Genomic DNA, 25,650 nt, shown 5'->3' with positions numbered 1-25,650 from the left:
TTAAAACATGTATTTTCTTCCAAAAGCCCCCATCTTAACTAAGCCATAGATTATAGAGCCTGACTTGGAAAATGGGTGTCATTTAAGCTAGGGCTGCTCGGAGAGGACTCGATGCAAAACACAGACATACCTCTGTGTATGCGTGCACTCATGCAACCAAGAGACAATCTTCTCATAGCAAACCCTTCTGGCTGATTTCGGCTCAAGGTCCATAGCTGGGACCAAAGAAAGAGAACACACATCTGTGCCTGCTGAATTGAATGGAATGGAGACTTCACAGCCCTTCCCAGATCTACTCGCCACTGGACTGACCACGCTTCTTGCTTCACACCAGGGCACTGGAGGGGCACAGAGGAATTTCACATGACCTGTTCCTTTCCAGGAAAAGCCAGCCTGCTTTTCCAAGCCAGCCTCCTGTCACCCCAAATCAACCACACCCTCCAGGATCAAGGCACAAAGTGAAGAGAGAAACCTTCCCTTTCCCATAATGCTAGAAGTTGAGGGGGAGGTCATTCTAACAAACCAGTTTGCAGTTAATTTCAGAGAGATCAAAGGAAAGATCTCTGTGGAACTCACCGCCACAAGATGGGGTGATGGCCACTGCCTTGTTGTTAGGTTTTAAAAGGGTTGTCACAACAGAGAATCTCCCGTGTGGTATTATGTCTTCACAATTGTTTTAATAAAGGATATATTAATTGAGTACTGTTTCACAAATTTGTTTATACAGAGTAAGGGATGTAATAAACAATTTGTATATTCTTTTGTTTCTCTTGACACAACCATATACTACACCATATATTGCAACCTCCCTAGACCTCAATTATACAGGCATCTTATGCGTTCTAAAAAACGCATCAGATCATACATTCAGACTTGAACCATGACAATGACCCAAGGGGTACAGGACTACCAAGAGGTCTGTACAGATGTGGTAGATGTAAACAGTGCTCCCTAATAATGACCACAGAAGACTTGAATCAACTAGGAATTGAAACCACACAAGAATTTGTTAACTGTGGCACGGAAGGAGTGGTATATGCCCTGAGATGCCCATGTGGATTATTGTATGTGGGAAGTACTGCACGTTCCATTAGAACGAGACTCAGTGAACATCAGTCTAGGATTAAGAATAATGTAGCAGAGGCTCCTTTGGTCCAGCATTATCTAGAAAAAAAGCATAGTGAAAGGGAAATGTTGTTCACCGTTTTATTTAAAACTCGGAAGAAAGAACACATAGCAGCAAATAGGGAGTTGCATCAAAAGGAGACATTCTGGATATATAAACTCAACACTCTTATGCCAAATGGCTTAAATATAGCCAACGATTACACCTGCTTTCTGGGATAATAACAATGTTACTTTAAGGACGGAGATTGTGTGATTAGGGCGTGGATGGCTTTCTGTAGATAATACAGCTGTTAGTCAATGGGACACAAATGGAAGTAATTGACAAATCAAAGAGGGATATGGAAGGTTAACTATGATGAATCTTTGAGTGAGTATATTGCAATATGAATATACTAATGTATGTTTTAAAATTTGGGAATGTATTATATTGTTATGTGTATTTTCCAGCATCTGTGCTCTTTGAGAAAGAAGCTTGGAAACGGACCTTACAAGGATCTGGACCGTCCGTTAGAGAATGCAGTCACAGAACCAACTACGTGAACCTATGATTATAGGTCCTTTTGATCTGTGACATTCACAGTGTCTGGAATTACCCTTATACTGTACCTGTATTGTACCTGTATGCAAGGCAAATCGAGTTCTATATGAGAAATAGTGTCATAAGATGCCAAAAGCAATTGCACTTTAATAACATCTATGATAGCACTTTGAGCACGGGACACTTTAATGAATTGTTTTTAGAACGCATAAGATGCCTGTATAATTGAGGTCTAGGGAGGTTGCAATATATGGTGTAGTATATGGTTGTGTCAAGAGAAACAAAAGAATATACAAATTGTTTATTACATCCCTTACTCTGTATAAACAAATTTGTGAAACAGTACTCAATTAATATATCCTTTATTAAAACAATTGTGAAGACATAATACCACACGGGAGATTCTCTGTTGTGACAATTACATTACCGTGTTGCTCTATTTTGAGGTTTTAAAAGGGGGCAAAACATCCCGGGAGGCTAGGTCTGTCACCCGCTACTCGCCCAGGTAGCCAAAGGGGGCTGCAGGATCAGTCTCAAAATACCTCCAGCGAGATGCAGGCTTCCCCCTGCAGTACCAGACTGGCCACTGTTGGAAACAAGGTGCAGGACAAGAGGCTGGCGCTACTTCCCTGCCCAGAGCGCCCACCCCCCTCTCAGGAGCTGCACGCAGGACGCCAGGGAAAGGCAATACCAAAACCGTCTCCCGGGTGAGGGGAAGCGTAGGAAGTCCTCCCGCTCCTCCCTCCAGATCCTGGGGATGTTAACCGGAAGGGCAGAAAGGCACTAGTTGCCTCCTTTTCTCCGTGGTGCTGTCAGGGTGGACTGGGACCACCGCGTCCAGGAGCGAGGGACCAGTTCACGCGCACAAACGGCATTTCCAAATGCAGCGAATTCTCCTTAGGGATTCATTCCAGCCCACCACTTAGATGACGCGAGTGGTAAGGGAGATCCCCCCCCCCTGGATTGGGAAGGCTGGCCCCCGCCCACTTCAAAGCCCCAAAGGAAGCGCAGTCTGTACAGCCCCGACTTGTTTCTCTTTCCCAGCGGGAACTGCCACAGACGGGTATTTAGGAAGCCAAATCCAGCTTCTTATCTATTGCTAAGCCATAGAACAAATATAGATCTGAAACACAAGCTTCAGCAAAAAATAAAATCACATTGGAGAGACCTAATTATAGAGCAAATAATACACTCCCTCAGTTACATTCCTGATAACTAATTGGCATTTCCCTTAAGGAGCCTCGTGCTAATTTTAGCTGCTGCTGAAGCAGAAGATGGCAGAGATTCCGCTGCTGAAGCCTCTTTCTCTCAAACAGGTATGTGGGTTTGGGGGGGGGGTAGAATAGTGTCAGGTCAGGGTGCAAGCTCACCTGGGCTTTCTTGTTTGCCATTACGATGCGAGTTAGCCCACAGCCACAAAAAAAGCTTAATGGGGGGAGTGGTTGAACTTGAGTTCCTGTTGTTAGCCAACGCACTAACCGCTATACAGCACTGCATGCAATGTGTAACTGTTATATTCTTATGTATCCCTTGCTTTTCCATGTCTCCATACAGCTGAAATGTAGTGAAATGTAAATCCTCTGGGCAGGGTCTTGACTTGCATTGCTCTATAAAGTGCTGGGTACAGCACTTACAGGATTCAAAGAGGACCATCTGACAGCAATGCTGATTCTAGGCAGATCGTGAGAGGGAGGGCAGGGTTACAGCACTGCTTAGTTCTCCTGGCCCCTTCTTACATGCCCAGGGCAAAGCTGATAGCCACCTTGGCATGGAGCAGGAGTCACTGGGGGTGTGGGGAGGTAGTTGTGAATTTCCTGCATTGTGCAGAGGGTTGGACTAGATGACCCTAGAGTTCCCTTCCAACCCCATGATTCTAGGGATCCACACAGAAGACACAGTGGGGACAGTTGGGTAGTGATTCACAGGGGTTGCCAAAGGAAAGCAGCTTGGCTTGTTTTCATATTCATTTCTCCATTTCAGTTTGCACCATTTTAATATATCTGCCATAATAAAAGGCAAACCATGTTGCTGATGATGCACTTTTTATCCTGGTGCGCCTGCACAGGAGCACCAGGATAAAAATCCATCATGGCGAATGCGACCTCCAGAGGGAGCTGCAGCGGTGGGACAGCCAGGCAAGCCCACTTGCCCACCCCTCCAGAGAGAGCAGTCACTGTGGGATGGCCAGGCGAGCCCGCCCACCCCTCCAGAGGGAGCTGTGGGGGTAGGGCAGCCTGGTGAGCCCGCTCACCCTTCTGGAGGGCGCTGCCACTGTGGGACGGCCAGACAAGCCACCCTCCAGAGGCAGCTATGGCAGCAGAAAGCCCAGCGTACCTGGGCCCTCTTGCCAGTATCTACGTGAACAGCAAAAGCGGACGTGTGCTGTAATGATGATGATTTTCCCCAAGAGCCAAGGTGGATGGGTCTGGTTACCATCTGGTTACCACGTAGGCCCCAAATGCCAGAACAGTAGGTTATTGCAAAGAGATTTGAATAGTCAAAAGGAAAAAGATTTTAAAGCAAGGATTTTTTTTAAAAAAACGATACTCAATGTATTTCTTCTCCATTTTTATGCATACAACATCTGTGCAGGTATTTCAATTATTTAAAGATGCTTGCTTTGATCCTACATGTCCAAACAAGTGCTTGTCACCTAGCAGCTCGTCTTTTAGAAGCTCTTTTGCAGAACAGGCCTCATTTCTGGTATGCATCTCACAAAAAGGGCTGCATGAGACTCTCTAAAGGCTTCTTGCAACCATCCCCTCCCCTGAACAAGGTACCAGCACACAGCTGTTGCAGTCACAGAATGATGTGCAGACAGATAGCTGCTGTTCTATCAATGCTGCAGAAAAAAGAATTCTGTAGGGACCCACAGGCAGTGGCCAGATGGCTACAACACGAGTTTCTGCTTCCATCCACATGCCTGCATTCAAACAGCATCACTTGCCTGATCTTCTCAGTCAGAGACAAGGAGACCACTACAGACCAGTGGTTCTCCAATGTGGTGCCCAGGAGAACCACAATACCTACCAACAAGTTTCACGGAAGTCTTGGGAATTTTGTTCACTCCCCGCCAGGTGACTGACTCATCACTCTGTACCGTTTCTTCAGGTCAGTAGTAGGACAGCTGTGCCACTGGTCTCAAATCCTGCTGTACCATTTCATAGTGGAATCCTGCAGTACGTTTCTCTTCACCACTACCACCCCCCCGCCCCGACCATCCACAGCAGCCAATTAGAAAGCCAGTTTGGTGTAGTGGTTAAGAGAGGTAGGACTCTAACCTGGAGAGCCAGCTTGAAGCCAGCGGGGTAACCTTGGGTCGGTCACAGCTGTCTCAGCCCCACCCAACTCACAGGATTATTGTCGTGAGAATAACAACACTTTTTAAACCACTCTGAGTGGACAGTAAGTTGTCCTGAAGGGCGATATATAAATCAAATGTTATTTTTATTAAGAGAACTTTTGGAAAAAGATAAAGCCCCAGCATACATTTGGGGAATGACTGGGTTAAGCCGACGAGTTTGTGAGTTTGGAGGACCTTGGATACAACTTTTTAAAAGAGGGAGAAGGGTGAGCAAAGACCCCCATTGGTCCTCTTTCAGGACTGACCCGGTCACAACTCTCTAGGGCAGATAAAGCCTGTTTTTTTAAAGGAACTGATTCACATTAAGGTGGAATGAATGCATGAAGCTGCAGATACACAACCTATTGTTAGCAACTGGGGGAAACAGTAACCCATAACAAGCACTTTTGCCCCACCGCTTCATCAATTTCTAATCACATGAAATGAGAGATTTGGTACATGCAAACCTGTGTATTCCCATTGTTAACTATTTAAAAGTACTCTCTTTTGTCACAGATTCCCTCCAGCCATTTTAAGCCTCACAATAACCTAGTAAAATAGGTGACGCTGATCATGTGCATATGCTACAGGCCAGAGTGTTTCCTGCCTGTGCAGGGATGTGCACCAGTGTGTTTGTGTGTGTGTGGGGGGGGGCGGTATCTTCAGAAGAAGGCCAGGATGCTAGCCACCATCCCACATTGGCTCTCTGCTTCAAATTTAGATGTTATTTCCAAAGGACTCCAAATGTTTTAGTACATGTTTAGTATGAGTTCTTATTTTGTATAATTTATTCTGGGTTTTGCAAATCAGGGGGAACAACACCAAGATGTAGAGGACACTGAAGCTTTGCTGCCAAATCTCTGAAAACCTAATTCAGCCACTCTTCTGACTTCTGAAATTTCATCTGACATGGTCTAGTTATTTTCAAGCACACCTTCCCAATGATGGCAGCTAGAAAACTATTAATTTTTTTTAAAGGGAAGCATATAGCGTTGCACATTCTCAAAGAATTGTTGCACATGCAAACTCAGCCAGATGAAAACTGAGGTGGCATCAGGTGCTATTTCACCTGCAGTGGCTCACACACGAGTGCGAGCCATCTCTGGTGTTGCCAGCATAAGGCAATGGACTCTGCCGTGTGAATCAGCCCCCTCTGTTTTGTTCTTTTGAGCTCCGTGCCACACTGCTTTGCTGCAAACTCCACCTTCTCTGCAGGCTCTCTTTCTCCCTGGACCAGAGGGATGCAGCCTCTCTCTCAGTCAACAGGCCCTTCCAATAGACCAGAGCCCTTATCAATGTATTCTGTGCAACGCAAAGAGTGGACTGGGATAATTGATGGAGGAGACTGAAGATGCTGATGAGGCACAGTATAGATTTCAATACCTTTTTTCTTTAATTTACATTAATTAATAACTGCCATGCTGAAACAGCAAGTAGCATAGGGGAAGAAAAGGTTATCCCCACAAGGGAAGCTGAAGGACTGATCCACACTTACTGCTGGAAGAGGGGGAGCTGTGAACTCCTTCCAATGTGGTGACAGGGTGGAAGGATGCAGGAAAGGTCCATACAAGCATCTGAAGCCAGTGATGGCATAATTGTGTCACTGCACATCAGAGCAGCACAGGAGGAAGCCACAGGGAAGAAGCTCCCTCTTCCCAATGTATAAGCATGAATTCTCAGGGCTCCAGACCAGAAACTACTGTTTTTCTGCGGGGCCTGCATAAAAAGGGGGCAAGGAATGGCAGGGGCAACAGCTCACCTGGGTCTGCTCCTTGAAGGCAAGTTTGGTGTCCCAAGATGCTTTGTGGTCTTTTGTCCAGAAGTCAATATGTGTGGGAGGGCAGACCAGACCTCTCCAGAGGGCTGAATTTGGCCCAGGGCCACCAAGCCGCTGAGATGAGGAAGGATGGGAGACATTCCCAAGGCCTATTCTCAAGCCCACCCACCAAGCCAGTATACTGTCCTGGTGGGAGAAAAGATTACTCCTAAATGGGGAGCTGAAACGCAGTCAAGCCAGCTCATTCCACCTTGCCCTCCCTTCCTGCATAGAGAATTTGCAATGGAGACCGGTGGCACCTTGAGGATTGCAGCACTTGGACCAAGGCAAAAACCAGGGAAAGACCACAGCCACAGCTTTCTCTATGAGTCTATTGCAGGATTTAAGAACAAGCAGTGCAAAAATACAGCACTGCAGAAAGACAGCAGAACACACATTCAGATCCAGATTTTTGGGGGGTGGGGTGGGTGGGAGGGTGTCCAGTGCAACTTGCAAAGAGCGCAGGACACACCCCTCTCTTTCACATGTGTGATGCATTTGTTTGCAGACACGGGCACACTTACTGGCCCAATCTGCAGTGCTCTGCAACCCCCCCCCCCCATGGATACACCACCCCTAAGGAAACAATGGTGTTCTGAGCAGGACCAGTGCTTGCCACAGCAATCCGTTGCTCCTGGGAGCAGAGAGATTGTAGTTCTCAGGGAGGTCAGGCCTACATGGTGGGACAGCAGACCAGTTCTATATCCAGGCTGGGCAACACAAACAGAGTTTTGGAAACAGCAACTGAGGTCAGCTGAAGAAGTAGGTGGATTCCTTCACCTTCTGCAGGTCAAATTCACCTGGAAGAGGAAAGAGATGGTCAGGAGACAGAATGCCTGTTCAAAACCCCTCATGTCTGCTCACACAGAAAACGCTGCTCTGTGGCCTGGACCCAGAGGCCTGCCTGCAGCCTGCCCTCCTTAAATACCTGCTCTCTTTACGAAGATGACATTCAAATCTGTGATCATTCAGGACAGGAATCCCCAAACCGTGCACCAGGAAGAGTTTTTTAATTGGCTAACAGAAGGTTCTTGGCAGCTCAGAAGTATCCTGGGAGCTTAGGAGGCTACCCGCCATGTCTCGACATGATTAGTCTTGTCAAACTCTGGCCTTGGGCTCCTTCCTATCAGCCTCCACAGATGATTCTGCTGCCTTTCTGCATGATGCACAATTTAATCATTCAGCTACCACAGCTGTTAGAGGTTGGCTGTTGCAACTCTGTACAAGTCATTGTCCTGGATGTGATTTTTTCCCAAGCAGTAGTCATCAACTCATGCAAAAAGGCTGGGGAGGGAGGGGATGGTGTCCTCTGAGGACTGGCCATTCTCACTCTCGGATATCAAAGTGGAGTGTGCCCCCCAATTTTAATATTTTTTAAAAGCCTCGGACTTTTTGGAAGCACTGGTTCCCTCTCTCGATTCAATATCAAAAGTCAGGTATGGGGGGAGGGGGGGAGGAACCCTATAGAATCTTCTAGAAGGTTTTCTACTCCAAGTTTGCTTTTGGAATTCAAAATGAAAGGGGGAGCAATTAGTCACGTTTGTTTTTAAATGGGCTACTTTATGGGCTATTAAAGAGCATTCAAGAACAAAAAGGATTCCCCCTTCTTTAAGAATAAGGATAAATAACTGATCTTCGGGTACTCTCCAGTCCTTCAAAGTGAAACAGCCTGGAGGGAAGATGGGCAATCAGCCAAGGAGGCACCTCAGGCAGCTTGTGTTTGATGGCAGGCAGGCTTTAGAGAACAGAGGCAGAAACACAACAGAGGTGGGCAGGGGGTGCATCTTCTTTTTGAAATGACATGGTAGCAGCCACCTGCCTCCTGCATGACAGATTCCAGGCTGGTGGGCCTCCCAACAAGACCCCATGGGCAAGAGAAGGCACCCTGCCAAACGGCACAGCAAAAAACCAGAAAACGCTGCACGCTTTTTGCCAAAAAGTTCTCAAAGAAATAAAGCCAAGCTAACTAATGCTGCAAATTGCCTCCTGGAATCAAAGACAGAAAAAAACTCAGATCAATTAACAATTGCAAAATAAGCAGCTGATTTTGGGTTCTCCCACCCTCTCTCTCTCGTACTCTTTTTGCTTTCCTGTATGAAATAACCACAATGACATAAATATTACTCAAGGGTATTAAGTTCCTAATCTCCAATTAATGGACCTCAGTAAAGAAAGATCTCAAGGGGCTTATTTTATAGGAAGAAAGCACTGAACTAGTTAGCCAGAAGGGATTTTGTCTTGGCCAAGAGGGAAAGAGCAGAAGTCAACGGCACATGTACTGGGGGCCCAATTCCAGTAAAACAGGAAAATTTCTGTGCACGCACATGCGCGTGCACACACACACACACACAGTGCCATGCATGAGTGCCATGCACTCAAGTTCATCCCACCTCTGCCTTGTGCCCTTGGACATGACAACCCCTTCCAGCCCAGCTGGAGGCTGGAACAGCCAAAAAATACTCTCTGGGTGCCCTGAGGCTTCCTTGCCTCCTCAGGTTACTGAATGAGAGAAAGACATCTGAAGGATCCAAGCCGGCAAGTAAAAATGGTGAGCCTGCACCGTTCTCTGGGTCTCGATGAGGGCTGAGATCAGGAAGGGCCATTTTGTGGGATACTGCCCTTTGGTACCATACCACGCATCAAACCGATGGGCTAGTAGACTTCCTGGGAAGAGAGCCATGCTAGGCTACTGCAGCCAGAGCAAATTTATTGCAGCATAAGATTGTGTGAACCAGAGGCCACTTCACCAGATATGAGATGTGTTACACGAAGTGGGCAGATGCACGCAAGCACACACACACAAGAAGGGGGTGGGGAGAGAGTTATTACAGAACACAGAAGCCCTGGCAGGTTCATGTTTACATGGCAGAGCACAGCTCAAAACAAGAGTCAGTCCAGAGAGCGAGGGATCCCAGTGGTGTGTGGACCTCTCCAAACTGGAGACAGACTGGAAGAACAAAACAATTTAGAGGTTGCAGTACTTCTACAGGAAACGTTCAAATGGAGGTTCTGTTAAGGAACAGCTGTGCTGGAATTCATGAACAGATTTAAGATTGTTAAGTCTTGGCCTTGAGACGGTGAGTGGTTAGCTCAAGGCAGAAAACAATTATCCTTTCAGAGATATTTATGTACACAATTCATCTTCTTTTGCCCCTTCATTACCAGTTGGGAGGGGTCCAACTCTTGCCTGGATCTTGCTTGGGGTGGGCTGCGATTCAGAGTTCCAGCATCTGCTTTGCATTTAAGGATCAATCCGTGGCGTATCAGTTAAAGGATCAGGTGGCAGGTAATGTGAAAGACTCTGGAAAGCCACCACCAGTCAGAGTAGAAGAAGATGTTTATCTTAATAGACCAAAGATAAAGCAGCTTCCTCAGTTCCGGTGTGTTCAGCAAGAGAATGCAACAAACTAGTCTCTTGGCTTGACGGTTCTTCCTGCTTGACCCCATTCCACTCTGTGCCCTCTTATTTGTGTGGATCTACTTGTGCCCATAGTCCGTGCATCTAACGAAGTGGGCTGTCACTCAAGGTAACGCGAATATGCCACACTCATCCTGATAGACCCGACAGCATCAGAACTCTATGCTGCGTTGCTTGTATAAATAGCAACTATGAGGGGTACGACTGGTAGCCAATGGGGGAGGAAGAGATTGCTCCCGTCATGACAACTAGAAACTTGCTTCATTTATTTCATGTTCTTTCTAACAATTTATAGTTGCACACCAATAGAAGAGAGAGAGAGAAAGAAAGTCAGTCAGTCAGTCAAATGGGAACAAAGAGGTTTAAAAAGATAAGGTTACAAGCTCAGAGAAAGAAACCAAAGCAGGGAGAAGAAGACGCCAATGAGTTGCAGAAACGTTTTCTGAAATGCAACTATTTAGGTGCTGGATTTGCTACAAGGAAATATTTGGGACTGGCATCTTGTCCACAGAACGGTCTAAGATTGAGAGTCTGAAACTCAGGAATGCGATGAGGGAGCCTCCAAGGAATCCACTCAGCAATTATCTAGGACTCCAGGGTTCCCTGAATTTTTGCTCAAGGTCCCATTAGATCTGGCTAGGAGCTACCCTTCTCTTCTAAACACCAGGGTTGGGTGGGGGTGGGGTGGGGGTGGGAATCATCAGACCCTGCACCAAGAGCAACTTATCTGCTGTTATGGAGTTGTCTGTGGCCCTGAAAAGCCTGCTTCTAGCCCAGACTCTTAAGGTGGTTGGCACAATTAACAAATCTTTACCAATAAAGTGTCCTGTAAACTATTTGGGTATTGTAGAGCTTACACTCGCTTTAGGAGTGCCCTCACACATAAAACAGGCATGATCAGGTAAACTTTACTTTAGCTGATTAGTCTAACTGAGCTATAATAACCATCTCAGACTGGATTGGTAAAAGCACTGCCAATCAAGCCAATCTTGGTAGTCACATGGACTAGAAACCTGCCTCCTCTCTGAAGCAGAGATTCTCTGAAAATAGATTGGTAAAACACATCATGTATTCCAACAACAGCTTGGAAACATCTGCTTGCTTTCTGAAAGTTGCCTCCAGGTGATGAAACAAAGAATCTTTACAAAAGTTGGTTCTCTGCAGACTAGTACCTTTGGGTAAACTTATCTTTAAAGGAAGTCTAACCCAATGGGCTTTAAATACCAAGATAACCAGTTACTGAATCATTGATTCTAAATAGTCTAGCTGTCCCTAAATTCCCAGGGGCATCAGTGAGATTCACTGCAGTGCACGTTCACCAAAATTTGCTTTGAAAATTATACAGATAAGAAAACCAGGCAGGGCCTTGGGGACACACATACAATCTTCCTTTTGTTCCTGAAAATCTGCAGCTGCAGAATTTCTGCAGATTCTGCAGCTGCAGAAGTCCCCAGAACAAACAACAACATGCTCCATGATCATACCTCTCTCAGGAACATTGGATAGCAACTGCACCAGCCTCTGATACTCAAGGAACTTCTTGTTCCTCAACTCAGTCCTAGGGACGGGAAAATGATTTTGTTATATGACAAATTAAATTATCTATGCAAAAAAGATCCCCCCCCCAACAATCCCAAAAAGAAACCCCTCTCCTCCCACTCCGTGCCAAGTTAGTGAAACCTTTTAGTTCAAGGCAAGCAACGAAACAGTGCGGGGTTTTGTTTTTTAGAATTGTGAAGTCTGCTCCAGGGACCTTGCTAACAAACCTCCCCACCACCTCTGCAGCAGAAGTCTCCAACCGGGAGCCTGGCTCAGGGAAGGGTGGCTTTCAGGCTTACAGCTGCCGACTTTTGTCCTCCCAAGAACCCCACAGTGGAAAGCCCTCAAGATGCAAAAAATTCTGGGGTTAGGAATCTGGTGGGGAAGAGAAAAGTAATCTGCCACTTACGGAAAACGGGTGCAGTATTTCTGCAGCATGAACTTGGACAAGTCCTGTAAAATGGGCTGGCTGTGCAGCTCTACAAACTGCTCTCGACACACCTGGGAAACAGAGCAGGAGCTGGGTGAATGGCAGAGCCCCACACCAGCCAGAAGTTCCAAAAGCCAGCTCAGGGAGAACAGGCCCTGGGGGAGGAGGAACAACCCTCCCAGCAGCAGCACTGGCGTTTAGCCCCTTTCCTTCTCCAAGCTCCTCTCTCCTAGAGGTTGTCAAAACAGAGGCACAGCCAGGGTGACGGGGGAGATCTCACACCCAGACCTTTGCCAGGTTGCTTCAAACCTCGATTATCACACAGTTCACTGAAGCAATTGATTCTGCAGCTGCAGAAGTTAGAAAATGCCTGGCTGGTCAAGGGCAAGAGCTGGGAAAGCAGCTACAGACCAAACCTGTTATGTCTGCAAGAGTTCAGGCATGTCAATTCTCAGCGCTACATAAACACAAGTTCCCACTCACAGGCAATCCAAATTCTGTGCCCAAAAAGCCATGAGCTTAGGGGGAAAGCGGAATGCCCCTCCTCCCTCACCATGGAAGCCACCCTCCTTCCAGCTTCCAACAGGGCACCCTCTCATGTCCCACAACCTCCCGGGGCTGCTCAGAAGGGGGTGGCAGAGTCAGCAGCCTCCTGCATCCCTGCAAGGCCACCCCTGCAGGCACCGGGGGGGGGGGGAGTTAAAGCTTCCTGTGGAGGGAGGGAGGTGCCACCCGGAAGCCAAAGCTGGGACCATTCCACAACCACTTCATGTGACCCCCAAGAGAAGACAGGGTGGCTCCTCATGAAGAAGGGTGCCAGATGTAAGAAAGACCAGGACCAGCAGAGAAGACTGGGAACTTCCACGGGAGCTGGGAGAGCCCACCGGATGCTGCCCAACTTTCCCTGCACTGTCTCTTGCGATAGTCGTTCTTGCTCCTGGGGTGTTCTTGCCACAAATCTGCTCCTAGCCATGCAGGACCTCTCTGGCCAGTTAAGAGGGGCGGGGGACTCTGAGACCCCTCATTTCCAAATAGGAAGGGACAGGATGGGCCACCTGAGAGATGGAAGTAGCCAGCCAGCCCCCCCCCCCTCCCGGTCACACCTTGATTCAGCTGCAAGCTGGCACCCACTCTTCCTGAGGAATGCTGGTACTGAATTTTAATTTCCTTTGTAGTTGTTGCTACGAGCAACTTGGGGGAGCCAATTTTGGCTGAAAATGCTACTAAATAAATCCACGACCCACATAATGTATGCAAATGGAGCAAATCCTTCCATCTCTCTCACTCTGTCCGCTTCTTTTTGGGCTTGCTGCCTGTGGGGAGCTCTGCAGGGTACAGATTCCCTGCTGCTTTTTACAGCCCACAGAGGCTTCTGAGATCGCACTACACACTTCCCAAGCATATCTGCACACCCAAGAAGGGCTAGAAGCTTGCTCTTAAAAAAAGAGAGAGCAAGACTCCCCCCCGCCCCTGCAAGCTGAATTCTGTAGCCAAAGAAACCACATCTTGTGTTGTTTCTGGATTACAGAGTATACACACCCCTCAGCTATGGGAAAGGGGAGGACTCTGCCCACAGAAGAAGACAGAGTCTTGTCTTGGGTTAGCAAAAGCATCCAGTGGAACCTTACCTGATTCATTACATCTACAGTGAGCGCATGAGTCCAGTAGCAATCGTGGACTGAGACAAAGGTCAGCCCCCGCCTAGGAGACAGAAGCAGCCGTGTCAAGCTCTGCCAAGCCTCAGCACCCCAAAGAAACAAGCAGAACTCTTTCATTTCAAGCACCATGTAGCCATCCAACCTCGCTTAACCTCAAGAGGAAGAGGAGGCCCTCATGTGACCATCAGAAGGGCCAGGAGAGCTCACACGGGAGGAGACACAATCCCACTACATGTCAGTGTTGCACTGGGGTTCCCCACTCGTTTCCACTGTCAAGAGTATCCAGTTTTCACTATCCATGATGCACTATCCAAAATGCCAGTCTATGCCAACAGGAATCCTTGGGAAGGTCTGGCAAAATGTTGGTCTCCTGTAGACTGTTCCACGAGGATCATCCTCTCTCAGGGCACTCTTACTAAAGGAAGACCTCCTTCTTCAAACAACAGAGCTTCAAAATGGACACTCTCGGCATGTGAAACTGCTAAATCAGAATTCATCAAAGAATCTAATTGCATTTCCTGAGACTCAGATAAAGACCAGGGATCCCTCAGCCTAGCAGAACTAAGGAGGACTTTATCAGCAATCGCAGCTCTAAGGAGCAGCCCCTGAACTTTTCTTGTTTACATCTGGATTTTACATAACATTACATGCCAGATTTGTGCCTTTTTTCTACACCATGTGTGTGTCGGACAATGGAAGATCAAACTCACGCATCAGAGGAAACAACCTTTGGTCCATATTAACTGATGACAGAACAACATTGTTAAGTCTTCAAAAGTTCCTTGAGGCTCCAGTTTGTTTGTGCTTGCCAACATCGTTACCCCTCTTGAACTTGCAGCCAGAGATGCATCACCTAAAACGGGATGTTCACTCTCTCTCTCTCTCTCTCTCTCTCTCTCTCTGGGCTCAAGGGCAAAGAAGCATTCCCTAAGATGCAAACATGCAAACCACCTGGGGGCCCAGGCCTGTGCCTCTCCGGCCCCCAAGGGCTGTAATCTGATTCAACCCTCTAATCCTGAGGATGGGAGCACCACCCAGTGGCAAAGATGTGCCACGTAGAGCATGGCAGGCCCAAGTCCTAAGGAAACCTCTCTGCCACCAAACAGGGCACACAGGGGAGGCTGTCAATGGCTGAAGGGGCAAAACATCCAGAGAATTTTGACACCTACAGGAAAATTGTGGTTTCCGTCTTGGGGGCCAAGTAGTGAGAATTTAGGGGATTTCTTATCCAAACTGTAAAAAAACATAACAGCACAAAAAACCCTGTACCTTGGTCTATATAAGAACGTTTTAAAACCACGAATATCTTTGTTCTAAATAAAACACTCATTACAAAATACACCTAGCACAAAGAGAGAGAACTGTAAATCGTAGCCCTCTAAAAATTTTATGTTTCCCAGCAGGGAAAACGAGATGAAAAAATAAAACTGGAAACAGGAACTGTTGATGTTGTAGCAAACAAAAGAAAGATCTGACAGCCAGGGCCCAGAAGCAGCATGTGGCCTGCGGGTATCATCAGGCAGCCACTTATTTCTTTTCTGTACAGTTAGGAGATCTATAAACAGTAAAGGGGGGGGGGGATCCAAAAATAAAGACTCCTATAATGTAATTAAAGAGTAGCACTAAATAATTATATATGGTTCAACTACATGATAGGTTAACTGACTACATCTAGCACTTTTTTACCCCTCCCCTTTTCCAAGGGCCTCAGGATAGCATGCAAGATTCCTCCTTCCCCATTTTATCTTCACAACAACCCTATAAGGTAGGTTACAGCAAGAACATCTTCCTGGCTGAGTGTGAATTCCCAGATTTTAATCCGACACTCTAACAACACTGACTTCCAACCTCAATCATGGTCTCAGGTGTCACAGTAACTGCGTATCGACAGAACAAGATAGCAGGCTTTATTTCTTTGGGTTTTATCCTGCTCTGCCCCAGGACAGAATGAGCCTATGAAAATGGAAGTCTTGCCCCAATTAAAACAAGCTTCTCCGTTCCCTTTACCATATTGGCTTGCACCTCAATTGTGTGTGTCTCTGTGTCTGTGTTTTCAGGTGCTCTTGGTTGCTGCTGTTGTGTTTAACAGATGCAGAAGACGAAGGAATCCGAGGCAAGAAAGAAGAAAGATAACATCAGAGACGGATCCTGTACAAAGGCCTTGCTGCTCTCTTGCAGGAGGCAGAGCTCTCTGCGGGTTCCAGAGCTGCAGCTCCCGCACCAAACACCAGAAAATATTCTGGGATTGGCGTTTGTCAAAAGTACTTTGTTCCAACACCTGCTTGCTCAACAATCAAACCCAATGCAGTAGCAATGCAGTCATTACTACCTGTGGATCCAAGAGATTTGCAGCAACACAAACAATATTATTTTAAAACAATGATTTAAGAAATATGCAGCATTCCAAAACAAAACAACTATTTTGAACGAATCTTCCCTCACCAATCAATTTCCCAAAATGTGTCCTTTTGGGGAATTTAAGAGGTAGGAAAAGAGAGGGGGGCGGAAAATTCTCCAGTGTGCTCCAGGGCCTCAACCTATGGGGGAAGCTCCCTGCAGCCTTCTTTATTTTCTTAAAATTCTACTTTCTAATTGTTCTTGAGGCAGCTGCCTATAAACTGAAGCACAGGGCTGCATCCTGCTACCATGCCCAGATCACAGCGGCACCATCCTCTGTCAGAGGGGGCCTTCCTCCAAGATGTATCATGAAGTCTAGAAGGACTTCCGTCGACAGCTTCAGGGCGCAAGTCAGTCTGGAAACATGAACGGAAATAGCTCCTGGGGCCTGGGGCGAGGGCACGTGGGGTCAGAAGAGGGCGGCATGGTTTGAACAATCTAAGTACACAACTTGCATCTTCCCACAACGCCACCATCACTTCAGGATGAAACATTTGGCAGTCGCTCAGGGTTCATACAGAAATTGAGCCACTTCTGAATCAAAGTGGTTTGAATGTCTCCTCCATCTGTTGGGTTTCACAGCTATTCCCTTTCCAGCTGATCACAGAATTCTGGTGGGGCATCTTGCCATGAAGCCAAACAAAATCCCTGGCCTGACCAGTGCTTAGGCAGAAAAACATTGGGGGGCGGGGGGGGGGGGCGGATGCAACCAAAACATCCTTTCTGGAGCACAGCAACCACAATTCCAATTCCTTGGAGGCAGACTTCTACACCCAGAGAGCTAACAACGAACACTGGACGCTGTCTTGTACCCCTGCTACAAGCAGAATATGTGACCACATCCGACTGACCATGTTCAGTTTTTAGCTTGTTCTCCAATTTAGCCCAGTGCAGAACTGCAGCTACGGTGTGAATTATGGAGGTGGTGGTTAGGCAATATTTTGCAATATTTTTATGTGCCCCCTCCTCCATTAAATTTAACAGTAAAATTGCCTGTCGTTATTTCCATGACTAAAACAGGCTAGCCACAGTCAAGGCAGAGGCGTTTAACTACTTGGAAGACTCCCCAGAGGTGCAGGGAGAACAGCTGGAAGGGAACTGAGCGTGTCCCACGGAGGCAGAGAATATTCAGGGCAGCTGAGAGTTGCTTAAAGGAAAACTGAGGGAGGAGAGATTAGGCAGCTCAAGCACCCAACCCCAGCCCAAGAGCTAAAAGGATGCTGGAGGGAGAGATTTTAAGAGGCAGAACGTCCATGTTTTCCACACCCTTGATCTCATGATCCTTTACAGGTCCCCAGCTTGTCCTCCCCCATTCTCACTTTCCATACCTGTGGCAATGCAGAGCTGTCAACATCATGTGGGTGGAGTCCAAGGAATGTATGAAGTTAGGTGGGAAGGCATTTTTCTGCTTCACTGTGTCAGGTTTCCTGCAGGAAAACATGGGGTGAGGGGTACATAAGAGACTATTTCGAGATGAAGCGAGTACCAACAGACATGAGTGACTTGGAAGTGCTGGGTTCAAAAACCCATACAGCAAGTTGCTTAACAAGACACTGATTATGGACAACAGAATTCCAGATCTATGGTCCTTCCAAGTCCCTATAGCCCTCAGCTGCCTTGCCATTCTGTGACATCAGAGGAGTTAAGCCAATGACAATTGGAGACAGGACTCGCATCCCATTGGATGCAAAAAACATTAACAGCCTGTTTATAGCATCTTACAAAAACACTGCTTCTTATTAAGATGTGTATAGATGCTTCTGGAAACACACCTTAATGTGGTGAGGGGGTCTGTGTGTGTAAGGGAAGCTGAGAGCAACACAGTCAAGAGCGCAAGCTTGGTTCAAGAGTCTAAACTCCTAGAAGGGACACTGAAAGTAGAATGGTCAAAGCTGAGACACCAGACTAAGATGCATCCGCTCCCTTCAGGAATCAACGGTTGCACCAGCAGAAGAGAACTGGATGTTCCAATGGTGATGGGAGCGGAAGAATTCTTGAAGTTTAGCTCCTGGGCAGCAGCAGTACTGGAAGGTAACACTGGCAGAGGATCTTTCACAGTCAACGGCAGTAGCACTTCAACTAACCCTGGTTATTACTGCAAAGTGGAAGAAGGCAATGGTAAGCCACTTCTGATAATCTCATACCTTGAAAACCCTCTGATGAGACAATCCAAAATGAAAGAAAATATAGTGCTAGATCCTCAGGTCAGATGGAACTCAACTGGCTACTGGGGAAGAGCCGAGGACAAGTATGAATAGTGCTGTTCTTACTTATGGGACTGGATTAAAGCTGAAACGTTGTCCAGTTGTGGATGTGACTAGATGCAAAAGGAACATCCAAAGCTGTGTGACACACATAATAGGAACATGGAATGTCCAGGGTCTGAGGCCCAGCTCCCAGGCTTGCTGGGAGGAAGAGACAGGAGGCAGCCGGGAGACAGCTACCCAGCCACCCCAATGAATCCCCAGGGCCAGAGCCCACCGGCACCAGAGAGAGGGAAAGAAGCACCCAAGCCTCAGAAGGCTAGACGGGGCAGGTGGAAGCCAGCTAGCCCCACCCTCCACTGGAAAGCTGGGAGCCCAGGCAGGGAGAGTGAGGACAACCAGGAGGGGATCAGACCAGAGGGAGGGGATCAGACCAGAGGGAGAAGGCCCAGGAAGCAGGGACAGCCAGCCAGGAGCAAGCCAGCCAGCAACCTTACCGGCAGTAGAGGAAAGGCAGCACAGGGCCACGCCCCAACCTGCAGGCAGGCTAGAAGGAATCAGCTAGAACCAGGTGGGGCTGAGAGCAAAGCAGCCACAGGTAGGACTGCCTGAGGCAATTAGCAGAGAAAGCCTGGCAGCCAGCAAAGGAGGTGCAGGTGTGGCTGCCCAAGGCAACCACCAAAGCAACCACAGGTGTGGCTGCCTAAGACAGCCAGGGCTTTGGCTAGGGTGCTGGGGGCGTGGCTGGCAAGTGGAGCCAGGAATGGGTGAAGGGATATAAGGAAAGTCCACCCACAAAGTGGGGTGGGTTGTGCAGGAGTGGTTGTAGGTGGAGAGTGAAGGAGTGGAGAGGGAAAGTGAAAGAATTAAAGTGAGACGGAGGGTAGTTCTTGGAGAGAGGGAGAAGAGGAGGAGGATGGGAAGAAGGATGCTGCGTATTGAGGAGAAAGTAGGCAGGGGGCAGGCAAGGCGGAGGAGTAGATGAGAGGGAGCGAGGGTGATGTATACCCCTCCTCCGGCCGCAGACCCAATGCCAGCGCCTAGCCTGATGGCAACCTGCCAGAAGCTCCCACCCAGTGCACAGGTGCCCAAGCCAGCTGCATCCCAGCCAAGAAGGGGCCAGACTGCCTCTGCGAAGCCTGCGCCAGGGGGAGGAAGGCCAAGCGCAGCGGCACCCCAGCGGAAGGCTGACAAGAAGTATGAATTCGGGCAAGCTAGAAATCATAAAACAAGAAATGGAATGTTTAAACATTGCAATCCCAAGTGTGAGTGAACTAATGTGGACCGAATCAGGACATTTTCAGTCAGAAAATTATGAAGTGTTTTACTGCGGAAATGACAAACTCATAAGAAACGGTGCTGCTCTAGTAGTGAGGCGAGACACAGCACAAGTGGTCAAGAACAATAATGCTAAGTCTGACCAATTAATAAATCAGACTTCATGGAAAGCCTATTAGCATAACCATCATTCAAGTTTATGTCCCAACTACAGATGTTGAGGAGGAAGAAACAGAAAACTTTTATCCAAGTGTCCAAGAAGAAATTGATCATACACCTAAAACAGTGTGGATAGTTTTAAAAAGAAATGGGGGTGTTACAACACCTGGTTGTTCTGATGCACAACCTGTACTCTGGACAAGAGGTCACTCTGAAGACAGAATATGGGGAAACAGAATGGTTTCCAATTGGCAAAGGGAACAGACAAGGATACATATTTTCTCCCTACCTGTTCAACCTTTATGCAAAGTATATAATAAGGAAAGCTGGATTAGATTTAGAAGAAGGTGGAGTGAAAATTGGTGGAAGGAACATTAACAATCTATATCTATCTATCTATATAAAGACAAGTGTCCTAACTGACTCATTAACACCTAGCCCAAACCCCTGGACCTAGAAACATGAAATTTGGGGAGAACATTCCTTTCATGATGTAAACACCCACTAAGAAGGGATTTTAAGAAATTCCCCCCCTAAGGGGGTAAAAAGGGGTCAAATGTGTTTTCCCAAAGGCAGACAGCTTCCCTGTGTGACTGGCAGGCTGCTGCCTGCTTGTGCCCCTGCCCACTGCCAGTTCGGCCACTCTTCCCTGATTGGGCCAGTCTTTCAAGGTCATTTGCATATGTGGGCTGATTGGGGCTCACAACATTCCACACCTCATCACCCCCTCCCCTCCCCCGAGACAGCTGGAACACAGAAGTCATTTGTGTATGCAGCCTGATTGGTCCTCACCTCTCACATTCAAAACAGTATGCAGTTGATATTGGGAGTCATTGAATGTTTCCTGAGGTCAAATGCACCTCCCAGTCTTCCCCTCAAAGTTCACTAGGGTTGCCAACTAAAAAAAACCCCACACAAACCAAAAAATGTTACATACCCATAAGTATTATAACTGGATTTAAAATAGTTAAATACCGTAGCGAAGCATGGGTATCAAGCTAGTATGAGACATGCAGATGACACCACATTACTGGTAGAAAGATTTGAAACTACTACTGATGAAAGTTAAAGGAGAACACGCCAAAGCAAAATTACAGATGAACATCAAGAAGACAAAAGTAATGACTACTGCAGAATTACACAATTTAAAAGTTGACAATGAGGAAACTGAAATGGTTAAAAATCTCTGTTTGTTGGCTCATCATCAACCAAAAGGTAGACTGCAGCCAAGAAATTAGAAGAAGATTGAGACTTGGAAGAGCAGCCATGAGGGAACTAGAAAAGATTCTTAAAGATAAGGATGTCTGTCTGAGGACCAAGATCAATATAATCCAAACTATGTATGGATGTGAAAGTTGGACAATGAAGAAAGCTGACAGGGAGAAAACAGATTCATTTGAAATGTGGTGCTGGTGGAGAGTTTTGTGGATGCCACAGATGGCCAAAAAGACAAATAATTGGGTTCTACGTCACATCAAGTCTTAATACTCCCTAGAAGCTAAAGGCTATCATACTTCGGTCACATCGTGAGAAGACCTCTGGAAAAGTCAACGATGTTATGAAAAGTTAAAGGCAGGAGGAAAAGAGGAAGACCTAAAACGAGATGGCTTGACTCGATAAATGAAGACACATTCTCCAGTTGCTAAAGCTGAGCAAGTCTGTTAATAATAGGACATTTTGGAGATCTTTCATTTATAAGGTCGCCATAGGCCGGAGGTGACTTGACAGCACATAACACACACATAGATGCTACCGCTGTAATTCTCAAAACCCTGTGCGGAAAGAAACGAATCCAGTGATTCACAGCTCCTGACTGAATGAAGTGACCATCTACAGAGATGCGTTACCTGCATCTCTCTGCCTGTCACTTGGCTTTCCCTATCTCCCATCGGCCTCTGCTGGCGTGGGCACATCAAATTCTCTTGTCTCTCTGTATCGTATGGGATTGAATGATCTAATAATTCTGGGATGCAGAAGCGCTGAGGGACTATCCACTCTCCGGAGAGGCTGCCTCTTGCAACACTATATGGTCACTGTTCTGGCATTACCTCCTCTCAATAAGGAGATGTTCACAGATTAGTAAAATGTGCAGAGATACTGGGTGGGATTCTCCAGGGGGCTGGTAACCATTGCTCAGTCTGAAAGCAAGTTTTTCTGGTTGTAACGGCAAAGTCTACCTCTAAAAAAGATTTCTGCTTGGTCTCTCAGAAGTCTGGAAAAACACCTAAAGACAAGTTCTAGATATAGTTGAGAGGTCTTGACAAGAAAGTAAATTTATCTGTCACATTATTTTACCTTCCACCAAGGAATTCAGATTTCCTCATCAGCTTTAGCCTCATAACAGCCTTAGGCTGAGAGTACACAATTAGCTCAGAGTCTCTCTGTGAGCTTCATAGCTGAGTACAGGGGTCTCAGTCCTAGCTCAATACTCTAACCACTACACTACACTGTCCACCATACACACACAAGTTCACTGCCAAATTAATGAATGCATACAAATTACTTTTCCATAACTTGGTACACAAAGCAAGGCAGAAAAGCTCCTGTTCCAGGCAGCTGTGCAAGAAACCTCCAGCGGCTACAGAACCAAAGTCATACCCCCTTGGAAAGGCCCTTAACACTCACAGAGAACCAAGAGAGGTCTCCTCCATGGCCCCTCAAGACCAATACTTACTGGCTGGCATCGTGGCGCGACTTCAGGTTGACCGTCTGCATGCTGCTATTCAGCTGTGTGGGGAGAGGAGGAGAGGGTTAGCCACACACAAGGACTGGCTGACTTAACAGGGCACGAGGGCTGAAGACTGCACTAATGGGAAGTGTACCTGTCTGTGGTGCAAATGGGAAGGAAAGGAGGCAGCAGCCCTTGTTCATTGCAATCAACCAATCTCCTGCACTCCGCCCAGGCGCTCCACTGGAGCTGTAAATAAATCCTACTCTGGTCTCTCAGGCACAACTCCTGACCTTCAGAGAATCTAGCAGACGTTGCCCCTCAAGCATAGCCACCTACTGCTTCTTCAAAACAGAGACTGCCATAGAGCCCACTACCACTGCACGCGCTCACAAAATGGCTGTGGACACAGCACACATAAACAGATCTGCTGAAACCTGCTGTGCTCATTCACACATGCAAGCAATTGCTGGACTCCTGTACTACCCTCATATAATACACAGGCAAAGTTCTGCCTTGGAGGCCACTGCTTTGCGGTCCTGTGGCACAGCCTCTGAAGACTCATGGTTCACTAATTAATTTTTAAAAGAACACCCTGTCTTTTTTAAAAAAGGAAGAAATAACAGCTTCCTAAAAGGGGGCATTCTGATTTGCTGCTCCTTCCCTCCCTGGGCTTTTGTGACCATGGCAATCCTTTGTGATCCTGGCAAATGTCACCTTGACTTCCCCTCTGCTGACTCACTCCCTTCCACCTGCTGACTCATACACTTTGATACTGCAAAATGCTGACTCACTGCCTATCGTCTCCAGCCCTTCTGTACTCTGTCGATCGTGTGCGCGCAGACATACTCTTCCCTACCCCCACATCAGACTCAAATGCACCCTTGGCTCCGCCGTTCCCCTCCTGGCTGCAAACCACACTGCACCCCAGAGCCACCAATTACAGCTGCTGAAATGTGCTTTACCTCTGGCTACCTGTGAGTCTGAAAGGATGGGGAAGGAGGGAGAAGCAGCAGACCAGACAAGTCCATGAAAGACCTGCGTGCAGCAAAAGAGAAAGGAGGACCGGCATGAATCAGAGTGATCTATCTAACAGAAGCTGCAGCCACAAGCTGACCCTCCCACATCTGGCTCCCCAAAGCAGGAGGAAAATAACCCCACAAATTGGGAGGGAAGAGAAAAACTTAACTGTTTGCTCAGAAGAGTCTTTGCCAAAGAGCCTCTGTCCATACCAAGTGTCTGTGTATTGGGGAGGGGGCAGGGGGAGAACTAACAGCTGCAAACTGGCCAATGATGATTTTAAGGATGGAAACCACCTCTCCTCAAATGACTGGAAGCATGAAAATCTGTCCCTGGGCACAGTTATGGGTGAACAGAAGATCAGAGGGGTTAAAAGGCAAGTGCATAAATTCATAATAAATGTCTCTGGTTCTTCCTACCCCACTGCTGCAAGATTAGCCTAGTGAAGTCAGATGGATTATAAAATTCTGAACCATAGAAAAATCTTTTGTCTTTCTCTCTGTCTGTTAACACTAACCAGCTTTATTGTAGCATAAGCTTTCAAGAACCACAGCTCTCTTCATCTGCCTAATGGTGAGTTCTGGACCTGTCAGGTGAACAAATAGCAGGAGAATTCACCAGGTAAGCAATCACTCCATTCTTCCTGTCACTTTCCAGAGGTCCAGACAATAAGATGCTTCAGCAGCCCAGAGACAAAAGGGAGATGGGAAAACACAGCTAGGACAAAATGCCAAACCAGGGCATGTTTGTGATGTCAAAAGATGCCTCCATGGAGGCAATAATTTTGACTCTGTGGTTTCTATAGAAGGCCTCACTTCAAAAAGGATGTGGACAAAATCGAGAGGGTGCAGAGGAGAGCGACGAGAATGATCAGGGGTCTGGAGACTGAGCCCTATGAGGAAAGGCTGAGGGCCTTGGGAATGTTTAGTTTGGAGAAGAGGAGGTTGAGGGGGGACATGATTGCTCTCTTTAAATATTTGAAAGGCTGTCATTTAGAGGAGGGCAAGGAGCTGTTCCAGTTGGCAGCAGAGGGTAGGACCCGAAGCAATGGGCTTAAATTACATGCAGAAAGGTACTGGCTGGATATTAGGAAAAACTTTTTCACTGTCAGAGTAGTTCAAAAGTGGACTCAGCTGCCTAGGGAGGTGGTGAGCTCCCCCTCACTGGCAGTTTTCAAGAAGAGGCTGGATGAATACTTGTCAGGGATGATTTAGGCTGATCCTGCACTGGGCAGGGGGTTGGACTAGATGGTCTGTATGGCCCCTTCCAACTCTATGATTCTATGTATGTGTATGACCTGCACACCGCCTCAGCAGATGCCTTCGAATGCCAAGCTCAGGAGGCAGCCACTGCCAATAGGCAGCAACACCACCTTGAGGTGGATGCCCTGCAGCCTCCAAAACCTCTAGCAGCAGAAGCAATTAGTAATCCATTGCCTCTACATTATAAGCAGGGAGATGGACTTCCTAGAGGGCTGTGTCCTTTGCAGAAAGATTCTTAAGGACCCTGCAGGTACCCGTGCTAGAGGATGGACTGGCCTGGGGTAAAAGGAGGGGAGGATGAACATTCACCATAGGAATGAAGTCAGGACACAAAAATACAAGAGAATGGGCTGGCTGCAAAAGGCCCATAGATCCAATACTCTATAGCAGGGCTCAACAATTCCCAGGCTCCAGATCACCATGGTACCTCAAGATTTCATTGTGGCCTCCAGTATTTTCAGAAATGAAAATACAATTCTCAGTAGAACTACAAAGTTTATTATTTCACATCAGAATACATTTTGATGCATGCCATAAACATGTATGTGCATGAAGTACTTGTTATTGCTTTTTATAACAAAACTGCAATTGATAAATCTTTAAAATTAAGTCTAAAACTAACTAACAATTCGTTAAAACAAACAAAATTCTCTAATAGTTCAACACACACTTGCCATACTATTGAAAAGTGTGTGTTGAACTATTAGAGAATTTTGTTAGCCACAAAAAAATCCTTCTAAGTACTAATTATGTATTTTCCAAATTCTACTGCCTTTGTATTCCAGTGAGATT

General features: G+C 46.9%; 1 protein-coding gene across 2 annotated transcripts in view; it reads right to left on the bottom strand.

Moving 5' to 3' along the window:
* Window positions 1-6,379: 6,379 nt before the first annotated feature.
* Window positions 6,380-25,650, bottom strand: part of POLRMT (RNA polymerase mitochondrial) — a 49,946-nt gene continuing 30,675 nt past the window's right edge. The window contains exons 16-21 of one of the 2 annotated variants that reach the window (XM_054979452.1): window positions 22,583-22,635; window positions 17,596-17,694; window positions 13,841-13,913; window positions 12,192-12,283; window positions 11,728-11,801; window positions 6,380-7,625 (exon numbers count right to left, since the gene is read on the bottom strand). In XM_054979452.1, coding sequence (XP_054835427.1) covers window positions 7,576-7,625; window positions 11,728-11,801; window positions 12,192-12,283; window positions 13,841-13,913; window positions 17,596-17,694; window positions 22,583-22,635 — 441 coding nt within the window. In that variant the 3' untranslated portion in view covers window positions 6,380-7,575. Of the gene's footprint in view, window positions 7,626-11,727; window positions 11,802-12,191; window positions 12,284-13,840; window positions 13,914-15,512; window positions 15,944-17,595; window positions 17,695-22,582; window positions 22,636-25,650 lie in introns of those variants that run through there. The other variant, XM_054979453.1, reaches the window with a different exon arrangement.

This window comes from Eublepharis macularius, chromosome 5, assembly GCF_028583425.1.
Source record: "Eublepharis macularius isolate TG4126 chromosome 5, MPM_Emac_v1.0, whole genome shotgun sequence".
Lineage (NCBI taxonomy): Eukaryota > Metazoa > Chordata > Lepidosauria > Squamata > Eublepharidae > Eublepharis > Eublepharis macularius.
The sequence above is the reverse complement of the archived record's forward strand: the minus strand, read 5'-3'. Positions and strand labels throughout refer to the sequence as shown.